General features: G+C 35.3%; 1 protein-coding gene across 1 annotated transcript; it reads right to left on the bottom strand.

Moving 5' to 3' along the window:
• Window positions 1-12,552: 12,552 nt before the first annotated feature.
• LOC107666729 (serine/threonine-protein kinase Nek11-like) lies at window positions 12,553-17,854 on the bottom strand. The gene is made up of 5 exons (XM_016458162.1): window positions 17,777-17,854; window positions 15,391-15,476; window positions 13,375-13,494; window positions 12,692-12,795; window positions 12,553-12,581 (listed from the first exon to the last, which is right to left on the bottom strand). Exons 1-4 carry the CDS (start codon window positions 17,852-17,854, stop codon window positions 12,693-12,695), a joined length of 387 nt encoding a protein of 128 aa, XP_016313648.1. The 3' UTR covers window positions 12,553-12,581; window position 12,692.
• Window positions 17,855-18,637: the final 783 nt, after the last annotated feature.

Raw genomic sequence — 18,637 nt, 5'->3', positions numbered from 1 at the left:
ACCCAGCTGAGGCTTCTGTTCTTCAGATCCTGAAACACAAAGGGAGTGCATATACAATGTCAGGTAATAGACAGATTTGAATTTATTTATTTGCTTGAAAATGCTTGAAATTTGCAGACTAAAATTGCCTCTACACGTTATATACACAGCATATAAATAAATAAATAAATAAATATATTTTAAGCTACTGTTCAAAAGAATTACTGTTTCACCAAAAAAAATTGTTTCAGATAAATGCTTTCTTTTAACTTTCTATTCATCAAAAAAACAAAAGTTTCCACAAAAATTTTAAGCCGTTTCTTGAGCAGCAAATCGGCATATTGAAATGATTTCTGAAGAATCATGTGACACAGAAGACTGGAGTAATGGCTGCTAAAAATTCAGCTTTGCCATCACAGAAATTACAACACAGAATTTTAAATCATATTCAAATAGAAAATCATTTGAAAAAAATAATATTTCACAATATTACTGTTTTAATTGTAATTTTGATCAAACAAATGCATGAGAGACGTCTTCAAAAATAATTTTGTTACCAAAATGTATGTACACAGTAAAAAATTGACTTGGGGTTTCTAACAAGTAAGGGGTCTGAATCTGAAGGAAGCGGCCTTATTGATTCAGTTTATCACACAGAGATATACATTAAAACTCTATGCTGTCTATGATGCAGACAAAACAAGAGAATGATAATAAAAAGAAAATCAAAAAACAACAAACACAGTCCATCTAGACCAGTGCAATAGATGTATTGATCTGCACATATTTTTCATGTTTATTATGAGTTATGTATGAGTTCATGTTTATGAGTTAGTCTCTAATAAAAAGCCAGCTTTATGGCAGAATATTGTAGAGTTTATGATTTCATTGACATCATACTGTAGCTATTAGAGAATAACAAAGGACAATGGGTACCAGGGTAAGATATTTTACATAAATAAATGCATAAAGCAAAAGGTTTGTAAAAGTTCACTTTTATGTAGGCCAGTGCTGAATGAAGTGAGAGATGAGCTAGTGGAGCTCAAGAAGAAAGCTGCATTTCTGAGCTGTCAGCCACACTGACATGTGCGTTACGGTTCACCAAGCCAAAGCAGATTGTGTGTGTGTTTCACCAGGTGATGAGGGGACACAGAAATCATGTGTTAGAGCACCTTGTGCACTGTGAGTACTGTACGTCAAATATGTGTTTGTGTGTATAATATCACTGCTGGTCTTTTAGCAGCATAATCATTAGATGAATAACACTCAATGCACCACTTTCCTGTTACTGTATTTTACTTGTCATTAAAAGTATACATAAATCCATCTTTTGAACTGCAGTTAAGTTAGATAGTTCGAGATGAATGCACCATCTGAAATGAAATCTATACTGTTTCTCACTTTCAGCCAAAAAACTATTATTTTTCTCTCCATTTTTTCTATCAATTTTTTTTCTGAGCAAATCTGACACTCATTGTGCTGACAAGGTGGTTGGAGAAAAAAGGAAAGAAGATAAGGTTAGAAAAGTTTTTCTTCTCATACTGATGCCAAAAGACCAACCCTGGGCTGATATTACCTATCTAGCATTATCCTGCTATCATTCATCTTACTCTACAGATAAGCTGAGTTCAGAAGTGAGGAGTAACATTTTCATTACAGGGCATAGGAGGATTGGTGAATAGTGTATTGTTATTATATATGGCCTGATATGAGGATTTAGTCATTTGCCTGTCCGTTTTCATGAATAACAGGCTTTGACAAAAGCTATTGAGAAATGAAGATATCAGCATGCATGAACACACTCACAAATAAATGCTAACTCAAGCTGGTATATACAAACACTCAGAACACAAAGCCATTGCATTGGATAACAATAATAAGCAGCATTTAAAGAAATGCCCAAGCACACTTTTCAAACCAAACATTTCACAAAAGGTTTTAAATGACACAAATAGATTAGGGTGAAAATAAAATAAAATAAAATAAAACAAATAACAAAGTAAGAAGAAAAAAATTAAAAAACAAATCCGTTAAAATGAAATAAGATTCTACATTAAAATGAATATGAGGTAAATAATAAAATAAAATAAAATAAAATGGGTTAATAAATTTGAATATTCATTGTGATATTTGTCTAGACAGAATGTGGTACTTTTTAGAAGGGAAAAATAGTCAGGGATTGATGTGGTCCAAAATGGCAGTTTATATAAAGCCTTTGAAACCTAAGAAGGTAAAATAAACCAGGAAAGAAACTAAGCGCTGCACATAAATACTCCAGTTCTATCGATGAGGAAATGCACAGAACTTATCAGATGTGGTCAGAGCCTGTATATAGCCTCACATGAATTACCTAATCAATGTCGCCATGGCTTCAAGTGGCAGACAAACAGGCTTCCTGACATTCTCACATCAGAGTCATCAGGAACAAGGAAAAAAATCCTCAGTATCACACACTGAGAGGGGTGATTGCAAACGGGTCATTCATTCTGTGTGTATGGAGCTAAATGAACGTGCTCGCGTGTCTTTAGAAGTATGTAGCATTTTTGCAGGCCTTTGACCTTCAATAAGCAGTTTTTGTCTGCTCACTGACCTCTCATGTAATTGGCCAGTCACTATTGGAAAAAGATGCTATATATCTCACAATGGTAATGGAGTGTACCTGCCAGTGGGGTTGTATTGGTAGTGGTACACAGGCCTATCCCAAAAAAGAAAAACACACCAGACAAAAAACTAAACAAAATCTTAATTAATCTTTGTTTTATGCATTTTCCTGTGTGGAATGACTAGGAAAATAAGACCATAATAAATACTCACCAACCGAGTCACCATCCAGAACATCCTCCATGTGTCTGATCATGGCATCCAGGTCACTGTCCTGTGACACACAAGGACCCACAAGAAGGGACACGTTCAGACTGAAACACACCATATGTTCCCTCTGGCCTACATACAGAGACATTATAATATTAGTGGAAATTATAGGGCTGAGAGGGTGCCTTCTTTTGTTTAGATCAACTCCCTAATGACAGTCTAGCCACACAGGGGTCTTGAAATACAGGTCCTATAAACACCATTCCGGATCAATGGGTCTTCTATCTGAAATGATAACGTGACCTGGAGGGGGGAAGTAGCACCATGATAAAGGCAACCTGAAGGGTTTTATACTCCCTTGAGACATTCACCTTGTTAAGATGAAAGCCTCTAGGGTAGACTGAATGAGTCTGAAGCAGGGCTAAAGGTCCATCAGCAAAATAATAAGGTGCACTTTTGCCCTTTATGGACTTCTAGAAAATAATCTCCTAAAATATATTCACACTCTTACTATTTTTAATAACTCATCTAGTAAAAATGTTCAAAAGTTCATATACATTTATCACAGGATTATATACTGTATATATATATATATATATATATATATTTGTTCTTGTAAAACATCATGAACCTTTCCATAAAAAGATAATTTCCACCACCTATAAATAAAACAAAACCTACTACTACTACTACTACAATTATTATTATTATTATTATATTTGACAGTTTAACTGACAATTATGCACAATTACAATTGCCACAATTTTATACAAGACAACTACTTTTTTTTTTTTTTTTTACATATATACATTCATCATCGTTTTTTTTGCAAAACATTATGAACATTTCATCATGAAATTATCAAAAGACCATTTCCCCATGTCATCTACAAGGATAATTATAATTATGGATAATGATAATAATGATAATTAATGTATCATTATCATATTATATTATATTATATTAATTTGATTGAAAATCATGTACAATTATAATTGCCACAATTTTACAAGACTTTTTTTGTATGTACAATGTAAAAGTTAAAAAACATTTTTTACAAATAAAATATGGAAATGATTTATAAATATTTAACTCTATGTTTAGACTATCATAGTTTTAAAAATGCAATACATTTTTTTTTATGCTGGCTTTCATTTTTTAATATTAAAGGTCATGGACATGGATAAAACAATCCAAATATATACATAAAAATGCATTTGAAAAGAAGCAAAAATAAAAGTGCCAACGCATGAAGAAACACAGTATTGTAAATGGAAAACCATATTCAAACTGCAATTGGTTTGCAGAAAGCAGGACCTAGTTTACTGTGAATGAGAGACAAGTGCATTGTGGTAGAAGGTAGGCCTTTGGGCAGTTCAAGGGTATCAAGTCGTGCCATCTATGCAAAGCATCGCAATGAGAAAAGAAAAAATGCTGGTGCAGAAGAACCGGCTATGTATTATTCTGCTATTTACAAAATGCAATTCTTCTATCCGCAATTCTGAGGAATCTCAGCCGGCCACGGCTGGCGGCACAAACATCGCCACTCCACTCTTACTGTGAGCCAGCTAATTATCAAATATCCACTGGGGCAGAAGTCTATTCCACTCTCTCTTTTGGTTTCATACTTATACCATCACGGTTCCGAGTTTTTTTCTTTCCTCCCTCTCAATGGTGACAAATAGTTTTAATCTATCTCGGCTAGCCTGATCGAATCGTGCAGAAGCCTGGTATTGGATTGCCGCTTTAAGAGTATGCTGAGGTGCATAGTTCGTGATCTCTTGGGAGTCCAGATGAGCCCCTGGCTCTTTCGCACCTGATCTGAATGTATGTGTTTGCTGTTGTGCCTCAAAACTCAAGAACTACAAAGTATCTGCAATAATGAGTTTGAGTTTGGCTGAGAAACCCTCTATGGGCAAAATTCATTTGCATAATGCGGATTATAATACCGCAGACAAGTGGTATCATATTACCTGTACATTAACCATTACCTGTGGACTCGAGGGCATGTGAGATATGACTGAAATCATTTTATTCCATGCTTCATAAACAGATGATCCTGTCAATGAGGGCTTATTAAGACTTGAGGGTGTCTTTGAGTTTAGTGTGTTAATAATTCAAAAAGATACTGGGAGGGAAAAGAGGATACTTGAGGAATATCAAACCAAAAGTGTCCTTGAGGATGGAAGGAAATATGGCATTAGCATATGACTAGATGATGCAGTTTATATTCAGATGTATACTGTATGAATGTATAAAGGAACGTGTAAGTAATTGGTCACCATTTATATGTTTTTCACAGTTTAAAAAACATGTAGCCTACCCTAGTTCAGCTGAAATGGTTGCAATGCAACCTTTTAAATTAATGTGTGTTCATAAAAGCTCAATGCATAATTAAAAGTAAAAATAATTATAAAACAATGATCAAAATGCTATTTAAAATAGTTTTATATGAAGTTCAACATGTTACATTTATTACTTCATGTCAACTACACTTAAACTCACCATATATACACCAGCATTCAAAAGTTTGGGGTTGGTAAGATTTTTTAACATATAGAAAAAATAATAATATAATTATTATTATATTATATTTTACAGTTTGATTTGAAATTATGCACAATTATAATTGCCACAATTTTTATACAAGACTTTAAATAAACTGTAAGAGTTAACAAACCATTTTTCCCCCCTGAATAAAATATGGAAATAAATTATAAATATTTCACTATGTTTAGACTATCATAGTTTTAAAAATGCAATACATGTAATGTAATTTAAATGTAATTCATTTACATTTATTAAAGTATAATTTATTTACAAATTCAAAGCTGACTTTTCTGCAGACATTACTCCAGTCTCCAGTGTTACATGATCTTTCAGAAATCATTCAAAAATGCAGATTTGGTTGTCAAAAATGATTTGGTTGTCAAGTATGTTTTGGCTGCTTAATATTTTTGTGGAAATGTATTTTTTCCTTTTTATTCTTCGATGAATAAGAAGTTCAAAAGAACAGAATTTATTTGAAACAGAAAACATTTTTAACAGAATAAATGTTTTTAACGTCACTTTTGATCAATTTAATTCATCCTTGCTGAATAAAAGTATTAATTTCTTTCATATTTTTAGCTTAATTTGTATAGTAAACTATTTTGTTTTAGTTTTTATTTTGCTGACAGAGAGAAAACTCTAATTACAGTGTGTACAAGATTGAGGCAGCAGAGAGTTAAATCTTCATTAAATGTAAATATCACACAGTCACACAGCTGACTGACAAGAGCTTCTCTCAGGCGCATCTCTCCTCACCTGTCCACATGTCTGATAAGAAGGGTCTTTGGGGAGTCTTCCTCTCCATCTGAATCTTCCTCCGAGCATGACTCAAATTCATCCACGGAGTAAAATGCCTCCGCCACCTGAGGATCCTCAGGGATTGCTGAAACGATTGAAAAATAGCAAAGATTTAACCAATATTCTGAATTGTTGAGCAATGTTTTGATACGACAGGTAGCCTCTATCATTATCACCTTACATTTTCTGCTTGATGACACTGAGACAATGAGAATGGATCTGTGCCAGTTTCATCTCTGAAACAGAAACCAACAGAATACCTCTACACCGAAATACGTGTGAACAAATGAACACCGACAACCTCTATCACACACACACACCCGTTCCTGGGCCTGCGACCAAGATGATTACATAGTTTCATGCCTCTGATTCTATTAGACAGCTGCCAGCACAATATGTAATTTTTTGCCACTAGAGGGCGCGTATTCAAAACAAACAAAGAAACAAAGGCGTAGTTAGATGATGCCGTGTGGAAGTGTGGAATCATGGGAGTTGTCGTCTTCATCCCCCCTTCATATTTAAGAAATCCGACGGGACTCGGGCAGAAATCATGTTCATGGATGAGCTAATGTATTAAAGATTTATTAACGTAGTAGAATGAAGCAGGGTGAGGCTGAAAGCCGTCGAAGCGAAACGAGGCCACTGAACGAGCATGACACACGGCTCGAAAGCAATGGAGCATTTATTATGCCACAGTCGACTGCTTCCGTTCCTTCCAGAAAGCAGCGGAAGTAAGCAGCGCTGTTTTATCATACTAGATACATTTGAACGTTCTGTTATAATGCTACTCTGTGCGGTCATCACCTGTCTAATAAAATGCATAGCATATTAATACGTCTTTGGTGTTTCCATGTTTTCTACAAAACAAAACCGGAAATCGAGGGGTTATGACGTCATTGGCAGGCGACACAATGACACGGTCCGTGTCACTAGTTAAAATTGCTTATTTCTCTGGATTTAAACATTCTTCGAAACATTTGGGATAATGTAAGTACACAAGTCAGCAAAATATATAACACTCTTCTAGTGGTTTTTGGATATTTTAATAAAAAACTTACATATTGTGCCTTTAAGACCAACAACTAGGGATAAAATTCCCACCAAAGTGCAAAAAGGACAGAAGCAATTTATTAACAAGAGGTCAAGGTTTGGCTGGTTTGCACGGTTCAGTTAGCCCCTGCTGGTAGATTATGTAACTCAAACATCTAGCAGGAAAAAGCATGTTTCTTTATGGACAGTCATGTATTCTGATTAAATATATATGTTTTGCTATGTTTTTTTTGTGAGTTAATAACCTGAAAGGCTAATGTCCTACCACACCATGCTCTATGTTTCAGTCCTGTCTAAATTAGTAAATTGCTGCACCCCAATGAAAGTGCAACCTGCAATTTAGAATGAAAGAAAAGAGCCGCGGGAGCACATTTACAACACTACAGCTCTGTTTTATCCAGTAAAGAGGATTAGTCATGACAAAGAGCAGAAAGAGCATTCTACTGCATCACCGTGCAGGAAGCTTCTGCGATTCAGCTCAGTCATTTCAAATGATCAGTTGTTCAGGCCTCAGTCCTGCCTCATTGACTCTGCTTATGTCTGTTTTACACAAAAACCTCATTACAAAGTGTAGCCTCTGAATATTTCTGCACATATTTAAGAAACTTTAGGTGAACTTTCCCAAGGACTGTAGAAGTTTGAATTTCTTTACATACACTATCATTTAAAAGTTGTTTTTAATACTTTTATTCAGCAAAGTTGCATTTATCAAAAGTGACAGTAAAGACTTCTAGATTGTTACAAAAGGTTTCAAATAAATGCTGTTCTTTTGAACTTTCTATTAAAAGAAAGGTATTACAGTTTCCACAAAACACGACTGTTTTCAGCATTGACGATTGATAATAATGGTTCCAGATTAGTATATTACAATGATTTCTGGAGGATCGTGTGACACTGAAGGCTGGAGTAATGATGCTGAAAATTCAGCTTTGCCATCACAGGAATATATTATTTAAAAAAAAAAAAAGAGTAAAATAGAAAACAGTTATTTTAAATTGTAATAATATTTCACACCATGTTTTTACTGTATTTTTGATCAAATAAAGCCTTGGTAGTGTATGTTAAAAGGGTTTAGAACAAACATAGGTCAGGTTTTGTGTAGCAGCGTTTACATATCAGACTTAGCACTTATTGAATCATTTTACAAGATACAAGACACAAAAGTAGAATCTTTTGTAAAACATTTGGCACTACATATTATGGCAAAACCTCAAATTTCAGATTGTTCTAAAGTAGACGACTGTGGATCATCCAAGACTAATTCTAGGCTAAATCCTTATTTTACTTTTAGAATCAATTAAAATTAGTTTTAAATGGAGATAAATGAAAAGCCCTACGCATGACAGTCTGCATTTTTCAGAGAACCCTCCATTCCTAACTATACTGATTCCAATTAGCGATGCTAATGACACACCGAGATATTTAACAGAGATTAAACAATCATTAGCTGTTTTCTCGCCATTTACTTTACGCTCTCTTAGTCAAATAATGAAAGCACTTAAGAGTCCTAACCCTGGGGTCAAGGTTCCTAATAGTACCCCAGCAAATGACCCTTATACGTTTTGTGCCTGAAGCTAACTTTACCAGATGAATTATAATCTTGCATTTTAAAAAAGGCCACAAATGTTCATAAACATACAATGACAAAGAAGTTTACAAAAGGTATTATATTAATGCACCCATCCATACAGACAGATACGTGGTGAATACACTGTCATACATGGCCTCTTGTGCCTTATTGCTTTATTAAATCATTTGATGCAGTACTCTATTATACGTACTCTATCTACAGTACTAAATGATAATAACAGTAGTGATGTGTGCATACAAATGAAAGAGCCAGTTACAGACTGGAGACAATTACGCTGACAAGGTTTGCACATAATGTGCTTATTGTCAGAGTTCATTTGAACGGCATCTTTCCAAGACACAGAAGTCCCTAGTGTAGTCATTATGGTTTAACTGCAGACATGAGCAGAATTGCACCGTATGTTTATTTACTTCCAGAACTTGAGAAGATCACCAGAAAGGGCCGTCTGGGTCCCTGAATAACATGCTAATATGAAACAATGAACTCTCAAAATGACAGGAGCAGTAAAATAATGATGTCTGAATAAATATTCCATCCCAGAAGAGCATTTACCTTTATTTGTAATGTAGCAGGGTTAACCTGCTCAGTGTTTCTGCTGGGCGACTCCAAGTAAACGATCCAAAACATGCACATTTTAGCATTAATTATGCATTATTAATTCGCTGAGTTTTCCTTGCCTTCGAGATAACTTAAAGGGGTCATATGATGCTTTTTTAAAGATCATTATTTTGTGTATTTGGTGTAACAGAATATGTTGACATGCTTTGCAACTTCAGGGATCTTATCTATGCACAATCAGCTTGTAACACTCCAAAGAGAAAGGAAAACTTGAAATCGCATCATATGACCCCTTTAAATCATGAGATTTTATGGAAGCTAAATAATAAATACATTAGCTCAATTTAAGGACAAGAGATTTGACTCCATTAATTCCAAACCCAGCAGCAATGCATCACTTCTTTAATTTTTAATAATAGAGATCCACATACTTACACATGAGCTTTGCTGCACGCGTTTCTTTCCCAAATGTTTCCACTTACAATACAGTAATATTTCAGATTCACAGTGATTGCACCCCCGGCGTCCTCTATCGATAAATCACACCGTGTGGATTCTCCCCGAGTCCTCTAAGAGCACAGCTGTGGCTCTGCACTCGTTTAAAACATCTAATTTACAGAGGAATCTAAAGTGATTAGAGATGGGAACTGATAGATAACCTCTCAGGACTTCCTGAAAATACGTCTCTGAGATTTATCATCATGATACCAAAACCCGCTTAAGGAGGCGTTTTGGCCATAACTTATCTTTCCCTTGATGCATATAATAACGCTGGTAAAAGAATGAGTCACCGAAAACCAGCAACACGCCAGATCAGACTCTGCACATATTCACAGCCAACGCAAAATTACAGACATGTCAAAAATCTGATTATCGGCCTCCACACAAATATTAACTTAAGCCAATTGTATTATTTAGCAAGGATGCAAATGAGCACCAGAAAATGACAGGTCATCCTAAAGAAATATGCCAACCTAAATACGAACCATTGTCTGGAATTCATGCCTAATCATATACAGTGGCTCTAAAAAACTATTTGGACACTTTTGTACACATTTAAAAATGTCTGAATGTCATTGCATTAGATAATAATATATTAACCAAGTGGCATCTGCAAACTAATGATGCTATAGTGGAACTATTTTTAAAACTAACTTCAGTTTCTGGAGTCATTTTTGCATTGACTTTAAACCAATTTGTGTCAAGGGCTGTGTCCGAAAGCTTAAGCATGTGTTGTACTGCCCATCTGCTAATGACTCAACAGGCAGGGTTTTGTGTATGAAGACACCTACAGAAACTGATATCCAAGGCACCATAGTTCATTTTAGACACAAGCAAGAATTTAAAGACTACTATGCTTATTTTTTACTGGAAATGGAAGCAAAATGACAACAGGATATTTATGAATTAATTAACCTGATTTAATTATTCCATAAGACACCAATTTTATACTTGCCACCAGTTGCCGAACCACATGCACATGGTTGTGGGATAACATTTAAGCTGTTTTCAAAAACAAGTTGTGAAAAAAAATATTGAATTTGGATGCCTTCCCTCATCCTTATACTGCAATCTTTTTCAGGTTTAGGACACAACCAAGGTCATTTTAGTAGATGCATGAAGTCAGTTTCCCTCAGTTTCACACATTTTCCTAGCAGAGCAACCAAAGTTGTAGACTATTTGGACATGTTCCACTAAGATTAAAATAATAAATTGTACAAATCTCCTGTAGCTAAAAGTGACATGCAATAGTGAATAGAATTTAAAAACATTGGTTCAAAAGTTTGAGTTCGATACTTTTTTTGTGCTAATAAATGTATGCATTTACATGATCAAAAATACAATAAAAACAGTAATGTTGTTAAATACTATTACAATTTAAAATAACTTTTTTTATTTTAATATATTTTAGAATCTAATTCATTCCAGTGATGGCAAAGCTGAATTTTTATTGCTCATTGCTCCAGTCTTCAATGTCACATAATTCTACAATATTCTATACTATTATGCAGATTTGGTGCTCAAGAAACATTTCTAAAGTTGAATGCTAAAACAGTTACTGCTTAATGTTTTTGTGAAAATCATGATACATTGGTTTCAAGATTCTGTGATGAATAGAAAACATTCATGTTTTGAAACATTATAAATGTATTTATTTAATGCATCCTTGCTGAATAAATATTAAAATGAATATACCAACAACATGTAATTTAGGATTAGCATCTATTTTTCACATTGTAAATATATTCCAAGAAAAGTTTTTTCCCTCTTCTATCTGTTGACAGTGGAGCTCATATAGTCCTTATTCATGAGTACACACTACAGTAGGTTGTCCCTTATCGGGATAAATGTGGGATCTGGATACATCTAGAAATAGCATCATATTTGTGGAAAACATTCACAGGCTTGGGTTCTGAGGTCCTGCCTTCAACAAGGGATGAAAATAACCACCCATTTCTTACTTTCCTTATCATTTGTTCATAAAGGCAGGCAACTTCTGCTCTGATAAATCTGTATGGTGGAACATCATTAAAACTTCTAGGAATCATTTGACTTTCAAATTGAAATGGAATATTTTTTTTTTTTTTTTTAAATATAATCTCTTGTGAAGTGTGTCTGACAGTGCAGTGTAATACTCATGGTACCTCGCTCTGTTCTGGGATCTGTTGTTTGTTAAACCATGGAGAAAGAAGCACTGGAGCGCCAAGCACACAATGAATTTTAATGAAGATGTAGGAAAAGAGAAAGTCATTTCTGATTTGGAAGAGATGGGTAGAATTTCATCAGACACACGTATCGTGATAGACTTTAAAAAGCAAGAGAAACGTACCAGGGGAGCTAGGTTTCAAAATGATTTAATTAATCTACTTTATGAAAGTTTAATTAAACAACGTGTCGCAAAAAAACCCTCTTTTCTAACTATGGGGCTTTTCATGCCACACTTAACCCTGGGTTATGGTCTTACTAGGCCAGTACCACTTTTTAACCCTTACAAATGCAATGTTTCACTCTTATAATTCTGAAAGAGGGTTAAGTGATGCTTTTGACCCTGGGTTATGGATTTTGTCAGCCAAGGTGCGTCAACCCAGACCTACAATTTATCCCCTCTGACCTTCAGTTATAATTACCACTCACCATGGTCTTTTGACACAGACTTGCACATCTTATCAGAGTTTTGAGAAATGCTTCCTGACAGTTCAGAGTTTCTGTTCAGTGTCTGGTTAACTGCTTCTTCAGTTCTCACCTTTGGAAAAGAGATAAAAACACAGCTGCTGTATCTCATATTTCTATCACTATAAAAAATTAAAATGTCTGAATAATGCATAATATCTGGCAAAAATATTAACAACATACCTTACATACATACCAAAACATCCACACTAACTTTCTGAAAATTTTTGGACTTGTACTCTTGCATGCGCAGGTGGTTTTCTTGATATTTTTCCTCCACAATTTGCCTAGAGTAAGACAAAACTTGCATTTAGGTTTAGACTTTACACAAACTGTGTGTAAAGAATCTGAAGAAATGAAGCATTACATCACTTGCTCGCCAGTGTATCCTCTGGAGTGAATGGGTGCTGTCAGAATAAGAGTTCAAACAGCTGATAAAAACATCACAATAATCCATACGACTCCAGCCCATCCTGTCCATGTCTTGTGAGGTGAAAAGCTGTGTGTTTGTAAGAAAGCAATCTATGATTTCGACATTCTTAACTTTAATCCATCTTTGGAATATCTGAATATTTTCTGTTCTGTAGAAGAATGAATGTCATACAGGTTTAGAACAACATGACGGTAGTAATGAGCATAATATATCAGTCTGTTTTTGAGTGTGGCATATGAGCCATCATTGACTGTTCCTATTCTATCAGTGCAACACAAAGAATCAGAGCTGACGTGAGACACACTGCCAAAAATCCTTGCACCGTGAAAACAGAAAAGCCCTGACACTCATGCTAACTTTATGGAATATGAACTGCGAGTCACATTTGATTAACATTCAGTGTGACACGGTCAGCGCAATGAACGTCACTCACTTCAGCTTTCTTGCTTTCTCATCTGCTGCTTGGAGTTTCCGGAGCCGCATGTGTTCTCTCGGGCTTATTTTCTGCACCTCTGATCTCTCCCGCAGTGTGTGCAGATGTACCTTCTTCTGCCTGTGGGGTTCAAGAACTACATTTACTGAAATGACTAATGACTACTCCTTTGCTTTACAGACATTGTTTGAACTGTGTGATCACAGCTGATGTGATGAAGTTGTTGATGTTCATGAATTTGCCATTGGGGTTTATTAGTCAGCATATATTACTTTGCTATTATTCAAAAATGTGGAAAAGGAATAAGAAAAAGAGAATGTGTGTCCATATTTTTTACTGGCAGTGTATCTATAATTCATGAAAATCTCAAAAGAAATAGGGCATTTTATTTGAAGTTAGGATTTAATCCAAAAAAAAAAAAAAAAGAGTAGAATCCAAACAAGGAAAGTATATCATTAGGTTATTCATAAGAACTTGTGTGAGACAGCTTCAGATGCTTTGTGTGCAGTCTTTGGACACCAAGCATATTAGAATGGTGTTTGAATGAGCTAATGAGCAAAAGGTTCAGTCAGATTTCTCAGTTCAAGTCAAGGCTGCATATAACCTCATGCATATATCTCAGCTTTATGCCTCATGGTGAAGACAGACATGGAAAAGGAAAAAGGAAAATAAAAAGGTATAAAGGAACTCACAAATTTTACTGTAAAACAAATTATGTCCAACAACATAATCTACCATTTGTTTTTAAAATAGCAATATTCAAACTTTGAAATGAAGCAAATGATCACTCAAATGTTCTTAACACAAACATACTACAGCATTTCATTTGATTATTTCATAATATTATTAAAATTATGATGTGCATTATCACATACTACCTATAAAACCATGTTCTCATAATGTACAATAACAGATCAATACTTCATGAATACTTCAGTATTAAATATTAAAATAAATTACACTTAAAAAGACATGAATAAATGATTGAATTAATAAATAGAATTAGAATAATATATAATAAATAAATAAAATTTTATAACAGTTATTATATTATAATATAATATAATATAATATAATATAATATCATATAATATAATATAATATAATAATATAATAATATATGTCTGAAATAAGTATCTTATGCTCACCAAGGCTGCATTTATTTGATAAAAAATACAGTAAAAGCAGTAATATTGTGAAATATTTGTACAATTTAAGCATTATTTAATATATTTTAAAATATAATTTATTCCTGTGATGGCAAAGCCGAATTTTCAGCAGCCAGTCTTACTCCAGTCTTCAGCTTCACATGATCTTTCAGAAATCAGTCTAATATGCTGACTTGGAGCTCCAGAAACATTTCTTAGTACAGTATTATCAATGTTGAAAACCAACTGTGTAGCTTAATATTTTTGTATTTAGAACACAGTTTTTTTTTTCAGGATTCTTTGATGAATAGAAAGTTCAAAAGAACAACATTTATGTGAAATAGCAATGTTTTACTGTCACTTTTGATTCCTTGCTGAATAAAAGAATGAACTTATTCTTTTGAAACGGTAGTGTACAAAAACTTTTCCAGTTTTGCTACCTATTCTGTCCCAGTGCTCAAGAATCAATGAACTGCGCTTGATAGATCTCGCTACGCACTGTTGGCTTTAACATTGCATAGATTTTCACTAGGTCATAGCTAATTATGATTGGCACATGCTCTGGTGACAAAGTTTTTAATTAGCATGGAAAGCGATGACTGAATTAATGAAAGTCTGCTGCTCATAGACTGCCACCTGATTAACATGTTCCATACACTGAGTACACAGCAACAGAGCTACATACATATTTTTAGGTCCCCCCCCAACAAGGCACTGTGAAAATGACAACAAAAAAAGGCACAAAAACAGTCCTGTTCCCAGAAATCCCTGGTGTAGATAGTGTCATGCATTTCTCAGCTGACAGCGTCACTGCAGGAACAGAGAAGTGCGACTGCCTGTAAAATATCTCTCTGAATCCACTACTTACAGTGCTCTCAGGATCTGCGACGCGTCTCTCTCTCCCCGCATCGACTTGTCTCGCAGCGTCAGGCTAAAAAACTTGTGCTTCATGCTCTGCAGTGAGAAAAATAACAGAAGAGATGAAAAATCGGTTAATGCTGTTCTCTGAGGCCTCGTAAAAGGTAGTGTTTTGTGAGCAGCTGCAAAAACAAAAAGCAAAACAGCAGCAACAAAGCTACTTTTCAATCACACAGACTCCTGCGTATCAGAACTCTTGAATCAGAGCAAACGGGGGAAAAAGGGGGAGAGAAAGACTGATATTATCCTCAGGGAAGAATCTGCCACGAGCACATTTAAAGAACAATACGAGACATTTGTAAGGCGCAAATTACACAGGCAGAAGAAAGACTTGAAACTGTACACAACAACAGAGGAGGGATAAGCCATCAGAGAGTATCGTGTACAGAGTTGTAGTTTGGATGCCCTTTCCTTCTCTGATTACATGTTTCTGAGATGGTGATGGTGTAATAGCCAGTGGAAGAGACACATCCCACCAGGAGATGTTTCAGATGGGGGTTATGGGATCACTAGTATTACTAAACGCCCTGATGTAAACAAGTCAATATGACTGCGAGTGATGAAAGGGTGCTATAACTGCAAATATTGTAACCGAGATGCATTAAACAAGGGCTATAAAAAAAAAATAAATGCACAGGGCCATTACGAGTACACATCATGATAAAGATGCATATAGTGCAATTATATTTTCACAGTGGGATGGTTTCAGAATTCTTTATGTAATGAAGAACACTAATGACATGTACAGTAGCTCTAGGAAGTTAAGCAGTCATTAGATTAGATTTTGACATGATCTTTGGGTTGCAGTTATTAACAAGACATCTTGGCTGGATGTGGGCGTTAGGGAGGTCATGTGATCCGGATGTTTACATCTTATATACTGTATTTGATACAATTAAGCATTATGTTATAGTTAAGGGAAGAATTCATTAAGGATTATACCTGACACAGCTGTTCTGAACAGTTTGTGATCTGATTCGCTTGATTTCACTTTATTTTATGTTCGATAGGATACCAGAAGTACTTCAACAACCAACTGTTATTTTACACAGAAAGTTAGAAAAAGGCCTGGATCCATAATGAATTCGCACCAGGCAATGTAACAAGAAGTTTAGCTTTTGTTATGCTAATTGACCAAGGCAAAAATACATGAGGAGAAGCACTGTTGAAAAAATAATATAATATAATACTCATATATTTCTTATTTGGATTATATGCAAATGCTTCATGGCTCAACAATAATAGGATTTTTCTGTTTGCACAGTTGGACCTGTAGTTCAGATTTTAACTTTCCCTGCCAACATATTCACTGGCACTAGCATAAAAGAATTAAGTTTTTTAAATAACTGACAGAAGTATTAATATTTATCATTTAAAAAATTTCTTCTTCTTTTTTTTTTTTTTTTTAAATATGCAACAAGTTGTTAATCATGCTGCTATGTAACTCCACAAATTAATAAACGTTTGTTGGAAAACAAAAAAACTTTTTCAATTTCGATTCAATTCTGCAAATTCAACAAAAAGAATCATTCATCAAATTCAACAAAAATCAACATCAATGTTTACCAGCTAGATAACATTATATTCAACATTTTAAGTTTGCAAGGTATAAAAAAACTGAAGTACAGTACAATATCAATGAACGCAAACATTTTTAAAGTAACGCAGCACTGGCCCATAAGTGACAGTGGCCTGAACACTGGAACATTCTCATACACTGGCCCTGGGACAAACACAATAAAGTTATAATTATTATAGTAAAAAATAAAATAAAAAGTCTGTCACACTAGAACGTTTGGCGCAGAACAGAGTCAACCATCCTTAATGTTGAGCTTTGGTCTGTAATTTTCACAGAGGTTGTTTGAGAAAATTGGACCGAATTGAAATCTGTGAAAAACAAATTTATGTAAGCTTCTCAAAGAAAATGGTCCTTTCCAAAAAGGGTAAAGAAATGTTTGCAGAAACATTCTGAACTTTCATACATTTACAGACTGATCTATTGTTTGAGAGATGCATAAAAATGAATATATTCCAGGGAACAAGACCAACTACGACAAAACACAATCAATACAATCACCAAGCGGCAACAATGCCAATCACTGACATTTCAAAAGTACAATCTGAAAAGGTTACGCACAGGGTGAGTCAAATGTGATGGCGAATCGGTAATGTGATGAGTATGCATAACAGACTTTTAGAAACCTACTGAGCTTGGCTAGCAATCAAAGTCTTCCTGGTGCATTATGGCCCTTCCCATTAACCTTTGAAGCAGATACTCAGAACAGCTGGTCGGATGCCCTCCCGTCCGGCTGATCTGATTAACGGTGTCTCCTCACCTGCAAGCTCTCCTCAATGAACCTGCTCCTCAGCGCATTTGCTGCCGAGATCCTGCGTGAAGAATCCTTTTCTAACATGCTGGCACCACAGGAACAGAGAGAGAGAGAGAGAATTATGTTTAAGACCTCATGAAATGCTGATAGTTTTAGCTGAATGCTTCTAAACCTGCTTGGATTTTGCATAATCTGCTTTGAAAAATGGCTGAATCAAACAAGCCATTGATTTGTGTCTATCTACTCATCCACAGCGGGCAGACAGACAGATATAGCCTGGTGGTGTGGGTTGACATGGGCCCGATTTGCGCCTGGAGCAGGGCAGCATCTGTTTCTGGTACCTTTGCATTAGACAGTTTAGCTGCCGTGAGTATGTTTCTGGCAGGGATGGAGTAGGTCCCTCCACAATCCTCATCACCACCGCCAAGAAGTTCTGTGCCAGACAGCACATCTCATTGAGGATACAGCCTAAAGACCTGCACCGGTGGAACAAATAGAGAAGAAATACTTAAAGGGGTCATATGATGCGATTTCAATTTTTCCTTTCTCTTTGGAGTGTTACAAGCTCTTGGTGCATAAAGAAGATCTGTAAAGTTGCAAAGACTAAAGTCTCAAATCCAAAGAGATATTCTAAAGTTAAGAGTCAACCACGCCTACCTAAAACGGCTCGTTCTAACATGCCCCCACATGTCTACGTCACAATGTGGGAAGATTTTCATAACGCCGCCCAAATGTTCACGCAAAGAAAGAAGGCGTAATTTTTATTCTCGCTGTAGTATTGTTGTTGCCGCTGCCGCCATGTCGTGAAGGCACTATGTGTTTCGTTGTGAAAGCGAAACTACTTTGTTTGGTCTTCCAAAAGAGGAC

This window comes from Sinocyclocheilus anshuiensis, unplaced genomic scaffold (genome assembly GCF_001515605.1).
Source record: "Sinocyclocheilus anshuiensis isolate Anshui unplaced genomic scaffold, SAMN03320099.WGS_v1.1 scaffold267, whole genome shotgun sequence".
NCBI classification, from domain to species: Eukaryota; Metazoa; Chordata; class Actinopteri; order Cypriniformes; family Cyprinidae; genus Sinocyclocheilus; species Sinocyclocheilus anshuiensis.
This window is presented reverse-complemented; position numbering and strand designations above follow the sequence as displayed.